Raw genomic sequence first — 26,924 nt, forward strand, 5'->3', positions numbered from 1 at the left:
CAACGTTCAGCAAAGCCCTTTCCCCTGCCCCCTTTAATGACCTCATCAGGAGGCGGGGCTTAGTGTCCGAATTTTCGCCTACTGCTGTTGCCCGAAACATGGAGACTCCTGGCCGTGTCACTCCGGAGGCACCTTTTGAACCATCGCAGCCCCCAGTCATTGAAGGCTTTAGCCCCAGTGTATACAGCACTTCGGAAAGCTTCAAGGAAAAGTTTATCCGCAAGACCCGCGAGAACCCACTGGTACCCATAGGTAAGCAAGTGGGAGCTGTAGGAACTGTAGACCAAGAGGGCAGTATGCAGAGGGAATGAAATAGGGGAGGACCGGGACCCCAGTGGGGTGACCGGAATGAGAAGGGGCCGGGCGGTGAGGGGTGAACGTGATTGGAGTAGGAGCTGGACGGGATTGGGGACGCTGGTACGCGGCGGACTCTGACTCCGAGGACCCCCCCCACCCCTGCCCCGGCCCTCCTTCTTCCCACCCCTCCCACCTCGGCCCCACCTCACGGCGCGCTCTCCTCAGCTCCTGTTTAAGGATATCTTGACCCTGGAGAGGGAAGCCCAAAGAGGGGAGGGGCCCTCTGGAGCCGGACCTGCCACTTCCCACCTGCTTTGTCGCCTCTTCAGGCTGCCTGGGCACTGCAGCCGCCCTAACCTATGGCCTCTACTGCTTCCACCGTGGACAGAGCCAGCGCTCCCAACTCATGATGCGTACCCGGATCGCCGCCCAGGGCTTCACGATCGTAGCCATCTTGGTGGGTCTGGCTGCGTCCACTCTGAAATCTCGACCTTGAACCGGTGGCCTCGCCTTGAAAGCCTCACGGAGATGGCGTATACAGCATTTCGGAACCACCAGTCCTACCACTGAAATAACTCCCTCATCTCCCCTAACAAGCCCTGTATCAGTGCGGGTGGAAGTGGCCAATTGTGTAAACGACAGATTTTTTTTCCGGAATCTCGGGTTCCGTTCAGTTTACGTGTTGCCAACTTCTGTTTGTGCTGCACCTTCGCCACTTCCTACCTAATAAATTCTCATTCACTTGTAATTCAGTGAATTCGTTCCCACTTTCACCGCCATGGTTTTTGGTCTTTGGTTTTAGGAGAAAACAGACTAAAGACTGCAGGGTCTTTTAGAAATCCAGTAGTCTACTGATTCTCAAACTTTCCTGACAGCAGTCACCCCGAGGTATTTTTTAAAAGTAGGCAGTCTTGAGAGTCCCTTGGACAGCAGGGAGATCAAACCAGTCAATCCTAAAGGAAATCAACCCTGAATATTCAGTGGAAGGACTGATGCTGAAGCTCAAATACTTTGGTCACATGATGCACAGAGCCAACTCATTGGTAAAGACCCTGATGCTAGGAAAGATTGAGGGCAGGAGGAGAAGAGGGTGACAGAGGGTGAGATGGTTGAATGGCATCACTGATTCAATAGTCAAATTCGTGCAAACTCCAAGAGATAGTGAAAGACAGGGAAACCTAGCGTGCTACATTCATGGGATAGCAAAGAGTCATGACTTAGCAACTGAACAAGACAGTTTCTACAGTGCTGTTATATGGGGGGCCAGGGTCGGAGGTGGGGACTGATCTTTCCAACAATTTTCAAACTTTAAGTAGAAAACCTTCCTTCCCATGAGGCCTGCCATGCTTCTGCCCTCCACTTGTGTTCCTGACTCCAGTACTACCTCCTGAGAACACTTAAGGCTGATCTAGACCATCCCAGCTTGGTTCTTGATGCATCTTATAGAGCAGGAAACAGGCTTACAGACACAGCCTGATGTAACAGAAACAGCGCACAGGGTAATCTCAAAGCTTGCCAATGATTTGTGGCAGCACCTAGTGTTTTATGGTTAAGGAGAAAAGGAGACTGGAGATCTGAGCAAACTCAAGAAGAGAGGCACCCTCATGAGTTTCTCATTCATGTAAAGTCTCAAAACCAGGTGTTCCTGATCTGCTGCTGCTGCTAAGTCGCTTCAGTCATGTCCGACTCTGTGCAACCCCATAAATGGCAGCCCACCAGGCTCCTCCATCCCTGGGATTCTCCAGGCAAGAACACTGGAGTGGGTTGCCATTCTGCAGTCATCCCTAAGATGTTGAGTCAGATTCTGTTTCCTTCCATCCGTGGCACCATCAGTTTCAATACCAGCTGTATGACTAAGGCCAGCGAAGCTTCTTGCCCCCACCATGGTCTTTCAGCTGTAAGAGAAAGATTCTAAGTGTGGTGACCCTTGGCCTCCACACAGAACAGACATGAAGTGGTGAGGGCTATGGCACTTCTAGAGAGGATGGTCACTATTTTTAACTTGTTGCTGTTCCTCCCCCTCCAACCCCCACCAAAAAAAGGTTAGTTGAAAGTCCTAACCCCAGTACTTCAGAAGGTGATCTTATTTGATAATAGGGTCTTTTCAGAGGTAATCAATTTAAAATGAGGTCAGTAGGGTGGACTCTAATCCAGTATGACTAGTGTGCTTATACAAAGGAGAAGTTTGGACACAAAAGCAGACATGTATAGAGAACAGGTGATGTGATGATAAACTCAGGATTGTAGTAACGTATGTACAAGCCAAGGAACACAGCTCCTTCCCTATGGCCTTTAGAGGGATGGTGACAGCATGGTTTCAGACTTAATAACCTCCAGACCAGTGAGACAATAAATTCTGTTGTTCTAAGCCAGACAATGTGGTTATGGCAGTTCTAGGAAACTAATACGGTTGGCAATTAAATCTTTTTAAACACTTCAGATCACAATGGCTTGAATGTAACCTGTGTGCAACCTCTGTTAAAAGGGGAGAAGGTATAGTCACTGATTGTTTCTCCAAAATCCTTATCTCACAGGCTTGTTCGATCAGAAAGGGTTGAAGTTGCAAATGCATCCTGTGAGAGGTTGGTTGTCTCCTCCTGGAGCTGGAGGCAGCAGACATAGATGGGTTCCCTCACTTCCAGCTGGGAGCTCCTGGGTTACCAGGGAAACAGCCTTACCTTCTCTCTAGTCCATGAAGCTGGGGAGGTTCTAAGCACAAACCAAGCCCTGACACCAGTTGTGGCTTCCAGAGAAATGAGAATGATAATAAATAAGTGTAAAAAGAGTTAACAACACACCCTTTAAGCCAAGAAGAAAAAAAAATAGATCAGGAAGGACAGTCACAATTCTGTGGACCGAGAGGTGTGAGGGGCTGGGCCACTGGGCCGTGAGGGAATGACGGGTGAGGGGGTGAGGGGTCCCCTTCCCGGCCCCCGGGAGATGGGGAGGAACGGAATAGGCTGTGTAGCAGCTGTGGGAGGCATTGCCGCCCCCTGGCCAAAGCAGCTGCTCCTCCTCTGCCCGGCCGGGCCCCTGCTTGGCGGCCATGCTGCTGGCAGGCTCCTAGCGGGACAGCGGTGTTTGCTTCAGGGACATGAGCACCGAGCGCAGGCGGGACACGTCTTTGCACTGCTTGCTGCTCTTGGGGTTGAAGTCACACAGCTGGGCCACCTTCTCCCACTCTGTGCCCGGGGTCTCCTCCTTGGATTCCTTCACAAAAGCCTCCTCAGATGCCCTGCAGGTGGAGACAGGAGAGAGGTTTCAGAGCGGTCTCTCTCTTCCCCGAAGCAGTGATGCTCTGCTCCCATGGAGCAAGGCTGTTTTGCCCAGCCTACCATGGGGTACTTTACCAAGACATCTCCTTCCCGGTTCCATGACCTCTGACCTCAGGCCCACAGGAACACCTTAGCCATCAGAGGAACCCTGGGTCCTGCCTCAGGGCCTTTTTTGAGGTCTTCCCTCAGACCTGCTCACAGCTTGTTGTTTCTTCTCATTCAGGTAGAGTGCGGGCCTTACCTCCTGAGAAAAGTCTTCCCTTGCCACCAAAGCTCAAGTAGCCTACCCCTGCACCAGCACTCTCTGTTCATCACCTCTCCATCAGGAGTTCCCAAACTGGGTCCCATTTATTTTTGCTTTCATTTCCATTACTCTAGGAGACCAATCCAAAAAGAACAGTACCGTGATTTATGTTAAACAGTATTCTGTTTGTAGTATCTAGTCTTGCCTTTAGATCTTTAATTCATTGAGTTTATTTTTGTGTATGATGTTAGGTGGTATTCTAATTTCATTCTTTCACATGCAGCTTTCCAGTTTTCCACCGTGTAGCTGATTCACTTCCTTGTACGGCAGAAACTAACACAACATTGTAAAGCAATTATACTCCAATTGAAAAAAAAGGAAAAAGAGTTCCCATGCTGGGGCTCCTGACACCTAAAGGCCCTTGGAGAAATCAATGTAATACCTCAGCTATTTTCAACACTTCCCCAAACTGAACAGGACATTTACTAACCACCTAACTGAAATCTCTGATTTGGCATTGCCCCCGGGTTCTCTGGATCCTGAGTGTTCCTCAGAAAAGGTTGTGGTCAAAAATGTGTAAAAGAATCAACTGAAGAGAATCTTCAAAACAAGTCACCCGTATTTGACTACAGAACTCTTTTTAGCACAGAATGACTATTCTCTCAGTCTGGGGAATGCTCCACTGGAGTCTTTGCTTTTGGTTAGAATCAGATTAGGATGGAAAGTGGTCATTTCTTCATCAGAAGTTCTGGCTGATAGTTACAGAAGCCACTGATGAAGGAACAATGGGGAAATAAAGTATAATAAATGTAGTTTTGTGGACAAAACCTAAATGTGGGAGTCATTAAGAGAAAGACAATAAGGGACTCTGGGGTGGGGAGGGCTGGGTCTGTGTTCTGTTTGACCGGCAAGTGTCCTTAAAGTCCCTCTCTCCTTAGCAGTCCCCCTTGCATCGCAAGCAGGACCATTTCTGCCAAGGGCTAGGCACTAGCTGAGGGCGAGTGATCACTCTCCAGGTGATCCAGAGGGATCCAGGATGAGCCGGCCCTGGCTCAGGCGACCCAGCCCCTCCCTGGGGATCTTGCTTCCCTGCTGGGTGCTCATTTCCTAATCTATAAAGTGAGAAGCAGTGTCTCCTCTTTGCTGATCCGTTTCACTGGTCTGAGAACCCAGCATCATAACAATGTGTGTGTGGGCTTGGGAAAATGTAAGGTTCTGAGTGGAGCTGGCTGACCAGCAGGGCTGAGGGGAACGATCTTTGAAGCTCTCTCTTCCAGGTCAAAAAGTGAAGTGAAGAGAAAGGCGCTCAGTTGTGTCTAACTCTTTGCAACTGAAGAGGATCTTCAAAACAAGAAGACTATACAGTCCATGGAATTCTTCAGGCCAGAATACTGGAGTGGGTAGCCTTTCCCTTCTCCGGGGGATCTTCCGGACCCAGGAATTGAATGGGGTTCTCCTGCATTGCAGGTCGATGTTTTACAAACTGAGCTATCCGGGTCAAGAGGCTCCCCTCTAACCTTGCTCTCAAAGCGGGATTCATGGTCCAGCAGCACCGCATCACCATGGAGCTTGTTGGCAATGCAGAATCATGGCCTCACTTCAGTCTTTCTGTGTCAGAATCTCCATTTTGACAAGAGCCCCTGGTGATTCACAGGTACATGCAGGTCTGAGAAGCGCTGGTCTAGACTCTTCCTCTCGTTGGGATTCCCTTGGGTGCTCCTTGGGTCACCTCTTCAGGCACAACAGGAGCAAAGAACCCCCTGCAATGTTCTCCAGCACCAATGCCCTTCTGCCATCCCATCTCCTGCTTGAAACCTCCCATGGCTCTCCGCTACCTTCAGGATCAGGTCTGAGCTTTTAAACATCACACTACAGGCTTTCTTCAAGTGGCACCAAACTGATTTTCTCCCCGCCCCCCATACCCCAACCCCAGCCACTGCAGGCCATGAGGTATTTCTCCTCTCATAGCCTTTGCCCTAGCAGCTTTTCCCATCGAGGACACCCTTCTCTTCTCACCCTCCCCACACAGCAAACTCCACCTCACGCTTTAAGGGCCAGGGGTGGGCCCACATCTCTGAAGCTTCCCCCGCAGAGGGTGTCCTTGTGAGCAGCTCTTATCACAACACAGCTCCAACCATGAGCAACTTAAGGGGATGGACTGTGTGCATATTATTCCTGTTGGACCGGAGACTGGCATTGGGTAAGCACCAGTAAGTACTGGATAAATAGGAGAGTGGACAGAGGAAGGAGTGGAAGGCTGTTATTTTGGTGTGTCCCAGGTTCTGTGAGAGGAGGGTTAGCCCAGACAGCATGAGAGGGCTGCCAAGGGCGTACCCAGGGCGAGGAACAGCAAATATTTGGCACATACGCACGAGGCAGTCATCAGACACTCATCACTGCTTTTTTTTTCCTCCTTCAGCTTCACAATCCCCAACACACCACCCAGCTAACTATGAGAAGAAATCTCTTGCCTGGATTAGGCACAGGACCAGCTAGACCCCAAACCAGGAACATGAGACAGGCCAATGGTGGTCTCGCCAGGGGCTCGCAGCCAAATTCAGGCTGGAGCTCTGAGAGGAATAGCGCACTCAGGCAGGAGGTGGGGGATGGCAGGGCATGCTTTATACCTCCAGCACCAGGCACCCCATGCTTGTTTTGTTCAACAAAAGACTCACTCCACCTCCCACCTCCCACCCCGGAGAGCCATCTCAGGGCTGGGGGAGTTGGGATGCTTGGCCCTTTGCCTCTATCACCTGAGGATGGCCAGCATTCTTTCCTTGTCTCTGCTTGGATTTAGCAATCTGTCTCAAAGGTGCTCAGGACACATTTGCCAGGGGGATGGAGGTGAAGGCTGGTGCCTGGGTCCACCCTGCGGGCTCACCTCCTTCTCTGATCACTGCCCCAGGCCCAGCCACACTCATTCATACCCCACCAGGGAGAGACTCAAGAAACTGCCAGCCGCACACAGGGGCCCCAGCAGAGGAGCAAAGGAGACACGTACACGTAGCCGATGATATCAGCATCTGGCTGCTGGTAGAATGCTTTGTCAGCGATCCTTGGGGGAAGGGGGTTAGGTGAGGGGAGAACAGCAGGGCAAGGTGGACAGACAGGCAGAGGGTTAAAGAGAAAGAGAAATCAGCATTAGTACCTCCAGCTGGAGACATGTTAGGAAGCACAGTTCTGGAAGGCTCAGCAACTCTCCACAGCCCAGAGAGGAGAGCGGGGATCCCCCACCCACCCGAGGAGAGGGCCCTTTCTAAAACTCAGCCCTTATCCTGTTACTCCTCCTGTTCACAAATCTTCAGTGGCTCCCATAGCCCATGTCTTCCCAACGCTCACATTCGAGGCCCTGCACACATGAGTCCTCACTCCGGCCCTCCCTCCCGCCTCTCTCCCTGCTGCCCAAGCCTTTCTTGGACAGAAAGAAAGAAAGGACAATGGCCTTTCTTTCACATCATGTTGTGTCCTGGTCTCCTAGTTGTCCTCAAAAGCCCAGGTCCCCAGACCTAGAGGCCCCCTCCTCTGCACACATCCCTTGCTTCCCACATCCCTTGTTTCCACAGCCTTCCTGCAGAGGCCCTGCTCCCGAGACCAGCCCAGCACGTTTGCCCACTGCTGAGCTCTTTGAGGACACAGATGCGGTCCTTCTCATTTCTGCCTCCCCAGGGCCCAGCCCAGGGACTGGCAGGCAGCAGCTTGTTGAAACGGAAGCTGGAAGCTTCCCTGAGCCAGCCTTCCCCTTCCTGGCGGGTCTGGTGCCTTCAAGGGCTCGGCCTCAAAGGCAGGGGCTGCCGGGCGCTCTCTGGGCAGAGAGCGTTTCTGCAAGGGATTCTCTGGTGGGTCTCCACTGTCTTTCCTGCCCAACACCTGTCCTTCTTCCGGGAAGGGCATCCTGATCGTCCTGTAAAGCATCAGCTGCCCCCGCCCAGTCCCTGTGGTTTGTGTGGGATCGGAACCCACACACAAACCAAGAAATGAGACCCCATCTGGGTCCATCAGAGAATATCTGCTCCTGGGACAGTCACTGGGCCTGGGGTGAGCACGTGACCCCACACCAGATCAGCTGAAGCTGCTGGGGGCGAGAGGCTTACTTTCACTGGAGTTGCCAAGAAAATAGAGCAGGAGTCTGGAGCTGCCGGTGGCCACCTGGGGCCCCATCCCTGGGGTGTGTGCCCAAGAGTGAAGGTGGGGGGAAGGAAAGCAGGGCTGAGAGACAGTAAAAGTGAGCACTGATGGACTTTGTTTCAGCCGGAGCCCACTGTGCCTGCCTGCTTCCCCCTGGCCTTTCCAGTTACATAGGTCACGAATTTCCCTCTACTCTTCAGCCACTTCTGAGTCGAAGTGTTGTCACTTCGAGAAGCAGGAAAACCCTGCATATGGCTTGGTTCTTCCCCCCAGCCAGGCCTGTGTTCTCTGTGATGCTAACCGTGGCCACAGGGCCCCCGGTCCAACATTCCAGTGGGTCCTAGGCCCTCGTCCATCGACTGATAGACTCGCTTTTCTCTGTCGTGGGGAGGAGGCGAGAGCTTACAGTCACCAGCTCTGCAGCGTTCAGGGTGCTGAGCTCCACAGGCCACTGAGGAAACAGCCCTGGGGGTCTGGCTTCTCCTTCCTCCATGTTCTTGCCACCACATCACCCATCCTTGTGACAGTCCCCCACACCATGGCTCCTCTCATGTCCCCACAGCCCCCTCACGCCCTGATAGCTCTGCTCACCGGTTGTTGATCTTGTTCTTCTCGACTTGTTCACTCTGGCGCTGGTTCCATTCTTCCAGGTCCTTCTTGGCCTTCTCCCGCCACTCCTGCTCCATCACTTTGGAGGCAGCATCTGCGACCCCCAACAGGTGAATGAGCAGCCGCTTTCCAGGAGGAATGTGAGGCACAGCTGCCCTGGCGGCTTCTCCCCTCAGCCCCGACCTCTGCCAGTTCCCACACTAAGGAGCCCCGTGTACTCTCAGGCTTCCCACCCGACCTTGGTGATGGTCCCAAACCACCACCCCAGTGGGAAGCCCTGTCAGGGGGCCCAGCCCAGCTCGCAGCCTCAGCCGCGTCCTCACCCAGCTCCTGCAGCCGTTTCCGCTGCTCCTCTCTCCACTTGCGGATGCTCTCGGGTTCCTGAGTCAGCCTGTCCGCCTGGGCGATCGCGGCATAGCCGTCCGCTGGACCGTTGGCCTCCTAGGACACAGACAGACGCCAGTGTACCCAGCCTGTCCACCTGCCCCTCTGTCTCTGCTCCTTGACTACTCCGTTCCAGTTACATAGGCCACTAATTTCCCTTTATTCTTTAGCCACTTCTGGGTCAAAGTATTGTCATTTCTGTAAGCAATAAAACCCTACACATCGGTTTTCTTTAAACCCCTCACATCTCAAACCACGTCATGCCCACTGTCTCCTGTGACTGTAGCCTGCCTTTGCACTTGCGGTGCCCTCCGCCAGTCACTCTCTCCCCTCTGTGACCCTGGGCAAGTTACTCAGCCTCTCTGGGCCTGACTTTCCCCATCACAAAACGGGCTACAGAACAGCACCCACTCCATAGGGTTACTATGAGGGTGAGATGAGTTTTAAAAGCGTAAAGAACTTCAACTGCTTCTTGGCACACAGAGAGTTCCCTGTGTTTCTATCATTAAAGTTCCACTCTGTTAGCTGTGGGCTTCCCACGTGGCTCAATTGTAAAGAATCTGTCTGCCAATGCAGGAGCCACAGGAGACTGAGGTTTCATCCCTAGGTGGGAAAGATCCCCTGGAGGAGGAAATGGCAACTCCAGTATTCTTGCCTGGAGAATCTCATGGACAGAGGAGCCTGCCAGACTACAGTCCATGGTGTCACAAAGAGTCGGACACGACTGAGCACTGTTAGTTTTATTCACCCAATAACACACAGCCCCAGATGGCCTCACTTTATAATGCATTTACTTGTCTATTGTCTGTCTCCTCTATCAGAATGTCACATTTGTGACAGCAGGGATTTGCCTGCCCTGTTCCCTGATGTGTCCCCAGCACCCAGCACAGTGCCTGGCACAGAGCAGGTACTCTGTAACTATTTACTGAGTGAACAGTCCTGAGATAGGCAGGGTGGGCTTAGCTAAGATTGTGCAGTGATGGGAAACTCAGACTTAGAGACCAGACCATCTGGATCCAGATCCCATCTCTACTCCCTGCTACATGTGTGTAACTCCACCTTGCTTGACCTCAGTTTTCTCATCTGAAATGAAGATGATACTAAAACTACCTCTAAGAGCTGGTATGAGGATTTGATGCAACAGTACTTGTAAGAAATTTACAAGAGTGCCCGGCATGGAGTGATGGCTCAGCAAATGATAGCTAGAATTATTATTATTATTCATTCTCATCTTACAGGGGGTGGAAACTGGGGCCAGGAGAGATGGCACGATGTCGTGGCAGAACCTGGGCCAGAGTCCAGGCCTCCTCTGACTTCCAGGCCAGGGCTCTGCCCAATTGTCCAGGCTGCCTGCCAGGGTAGGGGACTCCAAGCATGGCAGGCTGAGAGCTCAGCCCAGACAGGATGGGGCTTCCTTCTGTTCTTGAAGAGCCAGAGCTTTTTTATGATCCAGCCCATCTCTGACAGTCCCACTCTGGCTCTGTCCGCCCTGTGCATTCCTGTCTCCACCCATCCCACACCCACGCTGCCCCGCCTTTGTGCTTTTGGCCTGCAATTGTCTCCCCTCCTTCCCCCAGCTGATGAAATCTTATTCCATCCCAAGTTTCTAGCTCAGAAGTCACCAGCTCTGGGGTATTTCCAAACCCCCAAGCAGACCACAGCCCTTCCTCTCCCCGTGCTCCTTTGCCTTCCACCATGTGAGTCTCCTGGCTGGACTGGGAGATCCCTGTCAGCAGGGCAGAACCTTGTTTATAGCCCTATGAACCTGTCCCTCCTTTCACTGCTCTGTTGCTCAAGGACTCATCAAACTGTCATGGATCCCAGTGTTGTTTAGTGTCTTCTCCCCACCCAAGAGCGTCTGTCCAACAGGGCCCACACAGCTGGTGCTCAACAAGCAGTGGCCGTGTGGATGAAGATCCCCCCTGGGACCAGCATGTGCCGGTTCAGAGGAAGTGCTGGGTGTCTGTCCAAGGGGCTGTGGGCAGCAAGGTGGAGGAGCACGCAGATGGACACAAGAGCTGCATCTCCCTGGGGAGACAGAAGGGCAGGCCGAGGGCGAGGCAGTGCTGCCTGGCTCCTTGGATCAGACCACCCTTGGGTGGGGCAGCTGGGGCACTGCCCTTATTCCTCCTTCCTGCCCAGCATTATATTTCAATTCAGAGAGTCTCTCCTGACATCTCAAGGGGCCTTTTCAGGGCCCTAATCTCAACAACACAAGTTGATCATAAGTTGATGTAGGGTGAGCCCCACCCTGTTCTGGGAACAACCCTGTCCTGAGGCCAGGCTACCAGGACCTCTACCCAATCCTATAGAATGTCCCATCTGCAGACAAGTGCAGTTACTTTGCTGTATATGTGTTTATCCAGGTGCTACATTTTATTTCTTCTTGGTACTCGTGATATCTTAAAAGACTGGCTTCCTTGGTGGCTCAGACAGTAAAGAATCTGCCTGCAATGCGGGAGACCTGGGTTTGATCTCTGGGTCAGGAAGATCCCCTTGAGAAGGGAATGGTGACCCACTCCAGTATTTCTTGCCTGGGAAATCCCATGGACAGAGGAGCCTGGTGGGCTATAGTCCTTGGGTTGCAAAGAGTCGGACATGACTAAGCATCTAACACGTTCTGATTTTCTTTACTATCTGCACCCCCCACCCCTCCCCAGTAAGTGAGTTCCATGCAGACAGAGACTGTCTCTGTAAGGACCCAGGACAGGGAGGGCCTGGCTGTGAGAGGAGCTCAAGAACATCTCTTGAATGAATTAACATATGTCCATGCTTGGGGACAGAGATGAACAAGTTGGCCCATTATCCAGGAGCTTGGCAGAGGGAGTTCCTCACAAATGAAGACCATGACTTGGGGTACATGCATAATAACATGGGTCATGAAAAGAGGGGGGACAAGGGAGGGCATGACCTTTCTAGCCGAGGAGCAGAGTAGGCTGGGAAGAGACAGGGGAAAGGCATTTCAGACCAAGAGTTGGCAGCGTAAGGACCACGTGAGGCTGGTGCCTTTGGGAAAATGTGAGTACAGACATGCTGCCACGTGTGGATGAGATGGGTTGAGAGAGGTGGGCTGGAGGGGTAGAAGTCATTCCATGGTGTCCTTCAGGACTCACCATCTCCTTTAGAAGTGCGTGCGTGCTCAGTCATGTCCGACTCTTTGTGACCCCATGGATGGCAGCCTGCCAGGCTCCTCTATCCATGGAATTTTCCAGGCAAGAATACTCAAGTGGGTTGCCATTTCCTACTCCAGGGGATCTTCCCAACCCAGGGGTCGAACCAGCATCTTCTGTGTCTCCTGCATTGGCAGGCAGGTTCTTCACCACTGAGATACCTGGGAAGCCCCACCATCTCCTTCAAGACTGCCCTAAAATTAAGACTCACAGGTTAGAGTGCTTAAAAACTTGCAAAGAAAAAAAAAAAAAAAAAACTCGCAAAGAACCTTCAATTAAATGGTTCTCTTTGGCCTTCACAAACCTTCATGGTGGGTTTTATTATCTTTGTTTTACAGGTAGGAAAAAGTCTAGCTTCAAAGTCCCAAGGTCACCCAGCCAGCAACTGGCAGAGCCAGAATTCAAACTGAATTCCTGGGTGTAACACACCAGCCACACATAGTCAACAGGGGCCAAAGTCACTCTTCTGTGTCACCTGATTTTTTCCTCCCTAACACGTCTACCATCCCAAAGTTAGAGTCCGTGCCCTGTCCTCCCACTGCCCCAAGGCCCACTCCCTGTCTCTCTGACACTTGCCTTCATACCCTCCTTGGCTCACTGAGTGGCTAGCTCAGGGATAAGAAGCTTCTAAGGCTACAGAGCACTCTTCTCAACAGACCTGTGGGGACAGCAAGGGAGGGCTTCTCATCCCCATTTTACAAATGACAAATCCAGCTCAAAGCAGCGACTAGTCCAAGGTCGTCCAGCTGGGAAAAAACAGAAATGAAGCCCAGATTGTCTGACGCCATCCAGACTTCACCGCAGCACCTCAGTCTGGGTGTAGAAGCAGCTGGAGTAGATGCTGGGGACGGAAGGAGGTTAGGAGGGTTGAGGGGAGGAGCCTGGAGCAGCTGCACCCACATCCAGGGGCATTGCTCAGTGTGGCCCCAGCAGGCGGTGCCCAGAGCTGGCTGTGCCCCAGGCTCTGAGTGGAGAGCCCAGTCAAGCTGAGCCCGCCTCCTCTACCAACGCGGCCCACTGATAGGCTCTAGCTGGGAGCTGTTCCCGCCCCCTACACACCCCTATGCCTCCCACCTGCAGGTACACGGCACGCACCTGTGGTCTCTTCCGGCTCCCCCAGCACACCCTTCCCTGCAGCAGCCCCAGACTGAGCATCTTATCTTCTGTGCCTCTGCACATGCTGTCCTCCCAGCCAGGACCACCCACCTTCCCCTGGGCAGCCTGGAACCCACTTCCAGCATCCGTTCCTGTTGCCCTCTCTGACTTCAGTGCAGCAGCTAGCGGCTGAGCCTGCTTCAGGTCCCAGCTCTTTCCAGCTGTGTAACCAGAGGTATTAAACTTCGCTGTGTGTCCTCCTTCTCCTCATCGGTAAAGTGGGGATAATGTATGGAACCTACGTGGTAGGAGTGTTGGGAAGATGAAATGAGTTAATCCATTAAAGCTTTTGGGTGGTGCCCAATGCAGAATAGCTTCCCTGGTGACTCAGATGGTAAAGAATCTGCCTTCAATGCAGGAGACCTGGGTTCAGTCCTGGGTTGGGAAGATCCCCTGTGGAAGGGAATGGCAACCCACTCCAGTACTTTTGCCTAGAGAATCCCCATGGACAGAGGAGCCTGGCGGGCTACAGTCCTTGGGGTCAAAAAGAATCGGACACAACTGAGCGACTGATATTTCCATTTTAAGTACAGTAAGAACTCAGACTCCTGGCTCTTAAGACCAGCCCCATACCTGAGCCCCTGCTGTCCTGCACTTTCAGGTCTCTGTCACTTGGACTCTTTGAGAACCAACAGCCATTGGATTTGCCTCTACATCCAAGGCCTTGAGCACAGCGCATGGCACTCAGAATGTGAGCTGACTAAATGAAGGAATGAGGGGCTGCCTGCAAAGCGATGTGGAGGGCATGGGGAGAGCCTGGACACAGCATCAGAGGGACTTGGGCTTTAAGTCCCCTCCTGCCACTCACTGGATGTGCGACCTTTAAGAAGTCCCCTCCTGGTGCTCCATAGGTGTCATCACCTGTCAAATGGGAGTGACAACGTCCCACTCCAGGTGTGAAGTGGGGCCTGAATGTGATAACTGCCCTGCAACTGCTGTAGTCCATAGGCTTGGAGACAGCACATGTGCAGGGGGCAGAGCTGCATGACTCTGCAGCATCGCCCATGGCACCCACGCCCCCCAACCATCAGTCGGCCGGCCACCCTGCACCATCACCACAACCAGAACACACAGTGGTGCTGCAGGCAGTCCTGAGTAGCTGTTTGCTGGCTCCATTCACCCACTGATCTGGACTTATTTTCCAGCCCTGCCCCTGCCAGTGAGCAGTGAGGCTGGAAGAGTCACGGGATGGGCTCCTCCTCAATCACTAGACTGTCCCAGTGAGGAAACAGGGTCAGCTGCCAGGGGCCTGACAGCCTAGGAGGGCTCGTTCAGGGCTGCAAGAATGCTTGGAGCCCCTCCCAAGCTCGAAAGGGAAGGCATCTGGGAATGGCCGGGACCAAAAGGCAGGAGGCTACAATCAGGGCCGGGCTGGTCTCGGCCCGGCTCTCTGGTGGCACCCCTTTCCCAAGGGACCCCTCCACTGGACACTGGAGACCACCACGAGGGCTTCCAGGGGCCAGGCTGGCCCAGCACGTGCTATGACACCATGGGTAGCCAGGAGGATGAGGCACAGCTGATCCTGGGGATTGACCAGCTAAAGCTGAGCTGAGCTGAGCTGTTGATTCCTCTAAGTAGCTCAGTGGGCATGATGGCCACGTGAGTGGAGGAAGCAAGAGAGCTTGTGTAGGAGGAGGGTGTCCTTCTGGGGCCTTCTCTCCCTGCCCCTGGCAGCAGCAGAAAGAATTAGAATAGGTTTGGACAGGCTTATCCTTAGGCCTTGTTGGGGATCAGGTTCATAGCTGGACCCCGCAATGGCCCATGTGCGTGTTGCGTACCAAGCCACTTCAGTCTTATCTGACTCTTTTCAACCCCATGGACTTCTCTGTCCAGGGATACTCCAGGCAAGAACACTTGGGTTCTTGCCTTGCAGTGGGTTGTCATGTCTTCCTCCAGGGGATCTTCCTGACCCAGGGATTGAACCCATGTCTCCTGTGGCTCTTGCACTGCATGCAGATTCTTTACTGTTGAGCCACCAGGGAAGCTCCCAGTGGCCCACAGGCTTCCAGAAAAGATCAAGTAGCAGGAAAGTTCTGTCCAGGACCCCTGAAAGTCAGACCCTGCTCTGTGCTCCATCCTAAGAGAAATCTGCAGGGGCTTCCCACCCGCAAGCTGGCCCCTGTGGCCTGCCTGGTCCAGCAACAAGGGAGTGGAGCAAAGGGCACCAGATTAGGAAATTTAGATGAATCTGAGGGCTTCCCAGTTGGCGCTAGTGGTAAAGAAGCTGTCTGCCAAAGCCCAAGAAGTAAGAGACAACGGTTCGATCCCTGGGTCGGGAAGATCCCCTGGAGAAGGACATGGCAACCCACTCCAGTATTCTTGCCTGGAGAATTCCATTGACAAAGGAGCCTGATGGGCTACAGTCCATGGGATCGCAAAGAGTCAGACAGGACTGAAGTGACTCAGCATACACTGCATACATACAGATGAACCTGAAATTGGCCACTAAGCTTCTGAGTAACTTGCCTCATCTGTGACCCCCTTCCCTGCCTGTAGGGATGCTAGCGTGGCACAGATGTGAAATGAAAGTGAAAGTGAAAGTTGCTCGGTCGTGTTCCACTCTTTGTGACTCCAAGGACTGACTATACAGACCATGGAATTCTCCAGGCCAGAATGCTGGAGTGGGTAGCTATTCCCTTCTCCAGGGGATCTTCCCAACCCAGGGATCCAACCCAAGTCTCCCACAAATGATTCACAAATAAACATACCTGGGGCTGTTCTTGGTAGCAGTGAGAAGAAAATTCCCACTGAGACTGGGGAGGAAGCCTAGGGTTTCTCAGATTCATTCAATACAAAGTGAGGCCAGGGGGCAGGATGGGAGAAGGCCTCAAGGTGCTAATGTGTAGAAAGGGAAAATTATCTTGCTCCTGGTGTTCTAGGTACTATGGCCCCAAGTATATCTCCAGCTCCAGGGCCACTTTAGGTCACAGACCTTTTGGATCAAGCCAAGTCCTTTGAAGTATGTGCAGGACAGGGGCAGTCTGAGTCTCTATGCTCTGCCTAACTGACCAGGCATCCGTCCTGCTTATTTGGAGCTCTCAGGCAGCCCCAAGGAGACATGAAGCTCTTAAAGTCCTAGAGACTAACTCTTCTAGCTTGCCGGTAGTTGAGTAATTTTCCAGAAATGGGACTTGGCCAGTTGCCCTGTGTAAGGTACCAGCCCATCCCTCTTATATAAGAAACTATTGTTTGTTCTCCCTGAGGATTTAGGAGGCCAGCTCCTCCATGAGGCAGAGCTCAGGAGATCCTGCAGCAGTCAAGGGTCATTGACCCAGTCCAGTGGGAATTAAAGTTCGTCCGGTGAAGACTGTTGCATCTGTGGGGTCCTAAGGATACTATTTGTGTTCCAAATTCTTTAAGTACTCTTAATATGATCTGTATATGTAGGAAAGGAGGGGGCTTAGGTGAGTGTGGAGAGAAGTTTTTAACTAGAAATATCTTTGATGTGCTTAGTCGCTCAGCCGTGTCCCACTCTTTACGACCCCAAGGACTGTAGCCCGCCAGGCTCCTCTGTCCATGGGGATTCTCCAGGAAAGAATACTGGAGTGAGTAGCCATGCCCTCCTCCAGGGGATCTTCCCAACCCAGGGATCAAATCCAGATCTCCCTCATTGCAGGCAGATTCTTTATGGTCTGAGCCACTAGGGAAACCCAAGAATACTGGAGTGGGTATTTACTAGCTGGGTTTTTTTTTGGGGGGGGGGGTGGCGGGGGGGGGGGAAGTGTGAGAGAGAGAGAGAATGTGTGTGTTACAGATCATTACAAAGAATTTTAAAACCACTCAAAGTGAAAGCTTTTCCTCACACTCCCTCCCTTCTCCCACAACCTTGGGGTTAACCACTGCCAACAGTTGGTACACATCCTTTCAGATCTTCATGCAAACATATTTCTAAAATAAAAAACAGGACCATACTGTGCATATTACTCTGCAAGCTGCTTTTCCATTTATTATGGGCATCTTTTCATGTCCATACAGAAAGCTCTGACTGCTCTTTGTAACAACAGCATGGTTTTCCAATTTACCTACCCAGGTCCTCAAGAATGGACACGTAGATGATTTCCAGTTTGTCTGCTACTATAAATAATCAAACAAAGAATCTGAGTGTCTCTGTCCAGCTATTTCTTTAGGAAAATTCTGAGAAGTGAAATCTCTTTTAACTGGGTCGCATGCAGTGAAAATGCGCAGACATGGTGGAGATGGCCGCTGGGTTCAGCCTCCCGCCAGTGGCAAACACGTGCAGGGCCCTGTGTTTCCTTTAGTCCATGCCACTGAGAGCCACTTTCTTTCTTCCTCTGCAAGCTAGACATTACCATGGGCAACCTGAGGCCATACCCCATCGATCCCTATCTGTGTGGTCCTTATTCTTTATCCCCTTCTCCTACACAACCAAAAAAAAAAAAAAGTGTCAAAACTTTTCTTAATGTTCCCATCCCAATGAACAGAACTTGAAGCCCTCTTCCTACCCATGATGGGGGCCAAAAAGTTACTGAGACCCAGGCTGTCAGTCCCTCCCGCTGCAAGGACAGAATCTTGCTTACCTGAAACACATCTCCATTGACCGTGGTCCCCATGTCCTCAGAACCTGATAGAAAGAGAACAAGAAGACAGCATTACTCATTGCTCAGCTTATAATAAGCAGGGTCCTACATTAGCGACTGAGCCAACCTCTCTTATATATCTGTGTGTGTGTACTGACTTCCACATATGCAGACATCATGTACACATAAACAATCTGGGTTCAGTCCTTGACGGTTCACAAAGCCTTCTCATAGCTGTTATCACATCTAATTTTCACCATAGCCTTGTGCTGAAAGGCACAAGGTATGTTATCAACCCATTTTACAGATTCTCAAACTGAAGCCCAGAAAGGCTATGTGATTGCCCAAGGTCGCCAGCCAGTAATAGCTCCTCACCTACCTGAAATTAATTTCCCCTCAGCCACAGTTAGGAATGGCCTGATTACCTATGGGGCCTATGCCCAGTGAGCCAGCTGAGGAGCTGGAGTCTCAGGGCAGGTCTGCAAGGGCTCAGGAAGAAGGCACTGCGCGTCTCCGCTTGTCCCTGAGGTGCCTTGAGCAACGGCTTCACCTGGGAGAGCAGGAATCAGCCCCTACCAGGCAGCACCTGGCTTGTTTTTCCTCCTCCTGCCCCTCCCAGAAGGACTTACTGAGGCCCTCACCTCAACAATGACTCCTCCTGGTCCCTGGCCCTGACACCCGATTAGTCACAAATTCCCGTGACTTCTGCTGCAGCAGGAACCCTTAAAGTTGGGGGTTCCTCCGCCCCCCGCCAGCACAGGTACTAGTGGCAGTGAGCACCTAGAGGAACACACCTGTGTCCAAACCCTCCCCACTGCCTTCCCCAGAGCCGGGTACCATACCTGCGGCTTAGAAAGTGCTCAGAAGCTATTTGTTGAATAGCAAATGAATCAACGCACTAAAGAAAGAAGGATTAAATGGCTTCTGCCCACTCACAGGCCTCCCTGCCTCCATCTTCACCCTCTCCCAAACCTCTTTCAAACCAACCGCCATGGCTGATGAAAAGCATACACTTACCTATGCAACTCTTCTAATTAAAAATAAAATAAACACAAACTAAAATGAAAGCCACTTTCTGTGGACCACGGCAGCCCATAGGGTCTGCTCCTTCTTTGGGAACTTGACAGGTGCCGTTCCCTCTCCCTGGAAGGCTCTCCTGCTCCCTCAAGCCCTTCAGCCTTTGCTCAAACACTTCCTTATTAGAGGCCTTCCCTGACCATCCCTGACATTCGTCCTCTGCACCCCACTCCCCCCTGTACAGTACTTTCTCTGTATCACCTAGCACAGCCTGATAGGTTTATTTTTGTACGTGCTAATTACCTGTCTACCCCACTTGAAAGCCCTCCAGGAGGGTAGGCACTTTGTTTTGTCCATCACTGGGATCCAGCACCTAGAACAGTGCCTGACACACAACAGGTGCCCAATAAATATTTGTTGAATGGATACACTGAACCATAACTCATGAGTTTGCAACCTGGCCCTGCCCATTTTTCCTGCCTCACTTCCCACCAGTCCTTCCCACAAACCCTATTTTGGTTTCCACCTTCCCCAAACACACTATGCCACATTCCACGCCTTTCTTCCTACTTCCCTCACCAAAGAATGCTCTTGGGGATCCAGTCATTCTCCAAAGCCCAGTTCACCAGTCACCTCCTCTGGGAAGCCCTCCACAGCTTCCCCTTCTACCTTGAGTGCTGATGGACGGTCTCAACTACTATGGAGGATCCCAAAATACTATATAGCACCCCCCACCCTCTTACATGATTACTGTGACCTCCCATGGGTCATGCATTCCCTTATCAGGCTCTGTATCCCATTCAGTTAGCTCCTAAGGGTGAGCAGTCAGTATTGGCTAAATGGAAGCTGAATTGCTCTTTGGGGGCCCGCTGTTGTCTGCAAGGCCTGAGGACTCTCAGAAACTGCAATGCTTCTTAGCCAGGAGCCGCGGGAGGCTGTACAAGACCACCCCAGATGGACAAGTACACTTCACCAGCCAGATAGAGCCATGAGTCACAGAGACAGTGCTTCCAACTTGGGGACTAAAGGGAGGGGTCCTTAACCCCATGGAAAAAATCCCCAGCAGATATAAATTCTAATCAATTTTGTTTTCAAACAGTGATGGATTTTAACCAACAGTTGTCAGCCGTCCTCCCTGCTCGTTTAGATGGGGTTTCTCCTGCACAGGTGGCCTGGTCCCTAAATCAGTGGCAGCATCTTCTCCAGGGGCATCTCCTCTACCAGGGTCTGAAGTTACCAGGGTCCATTCATGAAGCTGGTTTGTGCACTTGGCATTTCTGGAGGCAAAGCTGTGCCCCCTCCCACACTCCACCCTGACCAGTCCCAGTCTCAGACCCTTCAACCGCAGGAGCGGCCAGGGGCCCACCCTGTCCTTCAGGAAGTCTCTGCAACCCAGCCTCTCAGTCCCATGGGTGCTCCCCTTTGGAAATGAGGCTTCGGCCTCCTTGGGAATCCACACACACCCACACACGGAATTACGAGTTTCCGTCCTGACCAGCCCACGGCACCTTAATAATCATGTGCCCACAGCCCAAAGCCAGCAGAACAGGAGTGAGGCAGATAGGAGTCCCAGGGATAAGCTGTGTTGTGACTTCCCTCAGATCCCTAATCCCCTTTTGGGACGGGGACAGATGGGGTCCAGAACATTTCTAGGAGCTTACTGAGTCCCATCAGGGGAAAATGGGCTTGCCCAGGAAATGACTGGGCAAGTCCAGGGCAGAGCCAGGCTGGGCGCATAGAAATCTGGGTGTGAAAATGTAAACCTCCTGGGCCCTGCCCAAGGCTGATAAATGGAAACAAAGTATCTATTGCTCAGGCTGGCTGCAACTCCAGCCCCAGAGGAGGGACTCAAAGAAGCTCAGGCTCAGGCCTACTGTAAACAGTTTCGCCTGAGGTATATGCACGCATTCATGCTCCGTTGTGTCTGACTCTGTGCGATCCCATGGACTGTAGCCAGCCAGACTCCTCTGTCCATGGGATTCTCCAGGCAAGAATACTGGAGTGGGTTGCTGTGCACTCCTCCAGGGGATCTTCCCGACCCAGGGATCGAACCCTCATCTCCTGCATTGCAGGAGGATTCTCTACCACTGAGCCATCCAGGAAGCACCCCCTGTCCCCAAAGTCAGGGCACTCAGCACAAGGGCATCATTTAAGAGACAAGACTCAGAAGTGATGAGTGGTGCTGGCTGCAGGAGCTTCCGTCCAGCTTCCAGCAGCCTAAGGCACATTTTTTGCAACTTATTTAGGCTTCTGGCACTCATCACCGGTCTCCGGGGGGATTACTTACTCATCACCATCTAGACCTAGGAGAGTCAGATCAATTCTATCCTATCTGGCCACCTATTGAGCCGAATCCCATAACTCCGCTCAGATCCCTGTGCTCCACTCAGCAGGGCAGCTGAGCATTTGCAGCTTTAGTGATTGTGAGTCCAGGAGACCCTCAGAGGGCCATGTCGCTGCTTCTTTCCCTGCCACCTCCGGTCTGGGGCCAACATGTACCATCCCTGCCAGAGAGGGAACCTCCCATCCAGGCCATAAATCCCTGGAGTCCCGCTGTCCTAGGAGAGGTCACAGCCTGTTCAAACCCCAGCCACCTCTGCAGCCCTGTGCCTGACTTCTCCCTGCTTCTCTCTTAGGTGGTTCTGACATGGGCTCTCCCAGCAGGGCGTCTCCCATGCCAACCTGACTGGGGAAGTTGGTAGTCTCAAGACGTGGGCCCATATTTTCTAGGAATTCCCTGGGGTGTGTGAGGGTCTGTGCCAAAGTGCTAGAAGCTGCTGCTCCTTCAGAAGACATCCACTGCTGACTTGGTTAGGTAGCAAAAGACCTCCCCACCTCCACATCCCATCACCTCCCAGGGTGACTGCCACAGGATTTGAAAGAATGTGGAGCCCAGAGTTGAGAGGCCTGGGATCTAGTTTCAGGTCTGTCACTCACGGCTGTGTGACTTTGGGCAAGACACTCAGGCTCTCTGGGCTTCCAGTTTCTTACATGTGACAAAGGGCTTGTTAATGTTTCTCACAGGAAGAGGATACAGAGATGCTCAAGCCCCTCAAGTCACAGGAACTGTCTTATTCATATCTGTATCCCCACTGCATCTGGCACACAGTAGGTGCTCAGTAAATGTTGAATGAATACAAATATGACTATAAGGAGCCTTACTTGTAAACATTTTTTTAAAAATATGTAAGCTACCACTTATTCCAACAGGCCCATAGACCCCCACTAAAATGACAACATTAACAGGAAACAGGGGCTGTTTTGGATGCGCCCATGAAAATGATAGCTAGTTTTTAACTTTAAGAAATTGTTCTTTCAGGCAGAACTACAGCAGGAACATTGCTGATAAACACGCTATTGCAAGGACCAGGCCCCAAACCCTGAGCCTGAAGCTAACCCCAATAGCCCTGGACCACCTTTGCAAAACCACTAAGCTCCAAACCCTCTCCAAACCCAGGAGGGCAGGGTCCCATCTGACTGAAGCCCTCTGTACCCCTGCCCCCATACTGGCGTCTAACTCAGAGCTTGGCATATGGAAGACAAGGTGGCCAGGGGGAGAGGATTCAGAGTCTGAGAGAAATGGTTTAGTCCTCACTCTGCCACTTACTAGTTCTTTCAGTCGTGTACATTTTGAGCCTTGGTTCTGCCGTCTCTGAAATGGGTTTATAAGGCACATGAAATGATGAAATGTTAAGTAAAGTGCCTAGAACAGTGACCGCAGGATGGCAGGTGATCCTCCGGGAAAGTCTGTAAGTTCTGAGAGTGCCTCCTGCTTTCCCAACTGAAGGAGGGAGCTAAGTCCAAGGGTCAGGGAGGTCTGAGGTCCTGTGCACACTCGCAGGGCTCAGCCCGGGGCAGCCAGCCTACTGGGAAGCTCGAGGCTGGGCTGCGTTGGATTCCAGAGACAGGCAGTGGTGGAGCTGGCTTGGGGATGAAATGTCATGACGAATTTCTTTGCCAGGAGCCACCAGATCCTCAGCCCCAGGCGGGGCCTCAGATGGAGAAGGCCACAAGATCCCCCTCCCCATTTCCTTCTCCAGGTCCCCCTCAGGTACACATACAGCCCCAGGCCTGCTGCTGGCCGGCCACAGCAGGCCTTCTTCGCTCTACCGCAGGGCCCAGAGGCCGAGGACCCCGGGTGCGAGCCCCAGATCCCCCCACCCCCACCCCAACCCCCAGTACCCAGGCCACCGCGCTGACTCACCCCCACTCGCGGGTCCCGGCTGCGCGAGGCCCCCCTGGCTGCCGGCAGGTGCCCCGAAGCCCTCGTCATTCTCTATGCCCGCAATCTCACTCTCCTGCTGGGCCAGGAAGGCAGCCGCCGGGTCCTCCTCGGCCGCTTCGGGGGCCCCGCTCTCCGACGACGAGAAGAAGCCAAAGTCATCAGCCATTTTCCCCGCGTCTCCGCCGAAGCGTCCGTCTGGTGCTCGGCTCTGCCCGGCGCGTGCCCCGCGCTGCGCCCGGCGGCCACGGCACTGTCACCCGAGCACCCCGGGGGGAGCCGCTCGGCCTCGGCGGGGACGGGCTCAGCGCGGCGGCCCCACACTTCCTCTCCGCCACCGGGCCCGGCTCGCCTGTCACTGCGGCTGCAAGGCGGGAGGAGCCGGGACGGGAATGCGGTGATGTCACCGGCCGAGGGAGGAGGCCCGCAGGACGGCCGGAGGTCGCCTCGCAGCGGCCACAGGAGGGCGGCAGCAGGACGGCGGCGCAGCCCGAGGGGCCGGGGCCGCGCTCCCGGCTCGCGGCCACCAGCGCGCCTTTCCAGGACACAGGACTGGCGCGGCTCCTGCCGCGTCCTGAGGCGAAGCAGACGGGACCAAGCGACCATCGCGCGTACAGGGTCACTGCAGGTTGGCAGCCTGGATCTCAGGAGCACCGAGGGGGTGGTCGCTGCGCGACATGGCTCCTCTTGATTCATTCTGCACAAGTTTCTTCTCCAAGGCTCGGGTGTTATGAAACCCGGCTATCAGGAGCCTTGGAGAGGTAACATTGAGACCCACCGCTTTATTGCATCCTTCCTGCAAGTCCAGGGTCTTCCCCACAAGGCCATGTTGTTTCCGTACATTTCTTATGTATTTCCCTTCATTTGGAGGCTTCAGCTCAGGCCCCCAGAGTTTGTGTGACCTGATGGGGTCTCTACTTGGAGGATGGGTCCCTTCAAAGTCCCTTGCTTCCCTGGTTGCTCAGGCGGTAAAGAATCTGTCTGCAAATTCAGGAGACCCGGGTTCGATCCCTGGGTGGGGAAGATCCCCTGGGGAAGGACATGGCAATCCTCTCCAGTATTCTTGCCTGGAGAATTCCCTGGACAGAGGACCCTGGCGGGCTACAGTCCATAGGGTCGCAAAGAGTTAGACATGACTGAAGTGACTTAGCAGTATCAGCAAGTATGAACCAGATTGAGAAAGGCAAACCCAGTTTATCCAGGCAGCCTACCACTCCTCCACTCAGTCACCCTGAGTAAACAGACTTCAAAACATAGTAAAACCCAAGCTCTGGCCATGGGAAGATTACAATCTAGGAGCCCAACAAATGGGAAATGGTCAGACATTTTCTCAGAGTGAGAGGTGCTCTGAAATTTAAACACAGGCTTGGGGCGTGGGAAGGGGAGGAGGGGGAAAGAACAGGGAAGGTGGGGTGGGGAGGAAGAACCTCCATCGGATCTTTAGGCTTTTCTCTTTCTGATTTGAAACTTGAAGGTCAAAAAAGAAAGGAAAGACGAGCCCCAAACAGTGGGTTCCCTTAGTGGGTGGGGAGTGGAAGCAAGGTTAAACTGAAAGGCAGTCTCAGTTTTTCACAGTAATACTTTGGTGTAGGTTTCACTCTTATGATGAAAATATAATCATTTATCAGTAGTGTGGAAAAGAAAGAAACTAGGCCCTGCACAACCTGGTGCAAGCTCAACACTCCACCATCACTCATCTCACTCTTCTTCCTCATTATCCCAGCTGCAGCCTCAGGTCCTGAAAAGAGCTGGAAAGTTGCCTAGTTTAACAAACCAGCCTTAAATGTCAACTCCAGGCTTTGTAGAGACAGAAAGACTACTGAACACACTGTGCGCCCTTTGTGATCACCCATGGATGTACTTACTTGGTTCCTGGAGACTTCAATGCCTCTGCGGGCACTCTTCCCAACTAGTTCCTCCTTCCTTCCTGCTCCTTCCTAATGTAGCCATCAGCAAAATTAATTACATGCTTAACTGATGCAAGTTACTGGATGAAGCACAAGCTGGAATCAAGATTGCCGGGAGAAATATCAATAACCTCAGATAAGCAGATGACACCACCCTTCTGGCAGAAAGCGAAGAACTAAAGAGCCTCTTGATGAAAGTGAAAGAGGAGAGTGAAAAAGTTGACTTAAAACTCAACATTCAGAAAACTAAGATCATGGCATCTGGTCCCATCACTTCATGGCAAATAGATGGGGAAACAATGGAAACAAGGACAGACTTTCCCACTGCAGAAGGTGACTGCAGTCATGAAATTAAAAGATGCTTGCTCCTTGGAACAGAAGTTGTGACCAACCTAGACAGCATATTCAAAAGCAGAGACATTACTTTGCCAACAAAGGCCCGTCTAGTCAAAGCTATGATTTTTCCAGTAGTCATGTATGGATGTGAGAGTTGAACTATAAAGAAAGCTGAGCACCGAAGAATTGATGCTTTTGAACTATTGTGTTGGAGAAGACTCTTGAGAGTCCCTTGGACTGCAAGGAGCTCCAACCAGTCGATCCTAAAGGAAATCAGTCCTGAATATCCATTGGAAGGACTGATGCTGAAGCTGAAACTCCAATACTTTGACCACCTGATGTGAAAGAACTGACTCATTTGAAAAGACCCTGATGCTGGGAAAAATTGAAGGCAGGAGGAGAAGGGGATGACAGAGGATGAGATGGTTGGATGGCATCACTGACTCAATGGACATGAGTTTAAGTAAATTCTGGGAATTGGCATTGGACAGGGAGGCCTGGCATGCTGGGATCGTGCTGGGATCGCAAAGAGTCAGACATGACTGAGCAACTGAACTGAACTGGTCCAGATCATTCTACAGCCATGCTTGCTCCTATGTTAATACATGACTCTTATTCTTAAGCATGAATATTAAAAATTATCATTAAAGTCTGAACTATGTCACATAGCACTTTGTGCTGGAGATCCTCAGTTTCTTGACACTTCCCTAAATATCTTTGTTAATTGCTCAGTCATTTCTGACTCTTTGTGACCCCATGACCTATAACCTGGCAGGCTCCTCTGTCCTGGGATTCTCCAGGCAAGAATATTGCAGTGGGTTGCCACTTCCTTCTCAGGGGACTAAATATCTTTGGCGATCTCTAAACACAGTTCTGATCTTCTAATTCTCCACTTAATTATGAAACTCAGCAGTGGTCAAAAGACATCAGTTGAGTAAAGATATGAGGCAATCTCACAGAATCTAAACTGCAACTTACAAATTCTGAAGTGGAGATATTTTTAAAATGTTTTTAATGGAAAGTTTCAAGCATCCAGAAGAGTAGAAAGACTGATTTAATACAACTACACATACCAACACCTGAGCATCAATATTACCAATACATAGTCTTGTCTCATCCTTAACCTTTATTCCTTCCCATAATTTCATCGGTAAATCATAACTTTTTTCCAAAATCTTGTGGTAAAAAACACATAAATTTACAATCTTTACCATTTTAAGTGTATAGTTCAGTAGTGTTAAGTATATTCACATGGTTGTAAATTGACATCCAGAACTTTTTCATCTTACAAAAACAAACTCTATACCCATTATATAATTCCTCTCTTTTCCCTCATCAAAGCCCCGGCAACCATCAGTATTCTTTCTGTTAATATTAATTGACTGGTTTAGATAGCTCACAAAGGTGAAATTATAAAGTTTTGTATCCTTATTTCACTTAGCATAATGTTCTTAAAGTTCATCATGTTCTGACAGATGTAGCATCGGTCAGAATTTTCTTCCTTTTTAAGGCTAAATAATATTCTGTCATATGATATATATATTGCATTTTCTTCATCCATCTGTCCATGGACATTTGGATTGCTTCCACCTTAGTTACTATGAGTAATGCTGTTGTTAACACAGATGTACAAATATGTCTTTGT

The 26,924-nt window shown here is 51.7% G+C and overlaps 2 protein-coding genes across 2 annotated transcripts; one reads left to right on the plus strand and one right to left on the minus strand.

Annotated features, from left to right (window-relative positions):
- Positions 1-42: 42 nt before the first annotated feature.
- On the plus strand, positions 43-2,674 carry HIGD2A (HIG1 hypoxia inducible domain family member 2A). The gene is made up of 2 exons (XM_065918235.1): positions 43-252; positions 627-2,674. Exons 1-2 carry the CDS (start codon positions 99-101, stop codon positions 791-793), a joined length of 321 nt encoding a protein of 106 aa, XP_065774307.1. The 5' UTR covers positions 43-98; the 3' UTR covers positions 794-2,674.
- Positions 2,675-3,083: 409 nt separating this feature from the next.
- CLTB (clathrin light chain B) lies at positions 3,084-23,430 on the minus strand. The gene is made up of 5 exons (XM_065918233.1): positions 23,019-23,430; positions 17,798-17,841; positions 8,874-8,991; positions 8,533-8,644; positions 3,084-3,532 (listed from the first exon to the last, which is right to left on the minus strand). Exons 1-5 carry the CDS (start codon positions 23,203-23,205, stop codon positions 3,361-3,363), a joined length of 633 nt encoding a protein of 210 aa, XP_065774305.1. The 5' UTR covers positions 23,206-23,430; the 3' UTR covers positions 3,084-3,360.
- Between the last annotated feature and the right edge of the window lie 3,494 nt (positions 23,431-26,924).

This window comes from Muntiacus reevesi, chromosome 1 (assembly GCF_963930625.1).
Source record: "Muntiacus reevesi chromosome 1, mMunRee1.1, whole genome shotgun sequence".
In the NCBI taxonomy this organism is placed as follows: Eukaryota; Metazoa; Chordata; class Mammalia; order Artiodactyla; family Cervidae; genus Muntiacus; species Muntiacus reevesi.

Bases quoted from the DNA above. Each gene is read 5' to 3' on its own strand.
- HIGD2A (XM_065918235.1), top strand. From the start codon at position 99: ATGGAGACTCCTGGCCGTGTCACTCCGGAGGCACCTTTTGAACCATCG. The intron at 253-626 runs GTAAGCAAGTGG...TCGCCTCTTCAG, and splicing joins GAACCCACTGGTACCCATAG to GCTGCCTGGGCACTGCAGCC.
- CLTB (XM_065918233.1), bottom strand. From the start codon at position 23,205: ATGGCTGATGACTTTGGCTTCTTCTCGTCGTCGGAGAGCGGGGCCCCC. The intron at 17,842-23,018 runs GTGAGTCAGCGC...TCTTTCTATCAG, and splicing joins GCCGGGACCCGCGAGTGGGG to GTTCTGAGGACATGGGGACC. The intron at 8,992-17,797 runs GTAAGCAAGATT...TCTGTGTCCTAG, and splicing joins TCAATGGAGATGTGTTTCAG to GAGGCCAACGGTCCAGCGGA.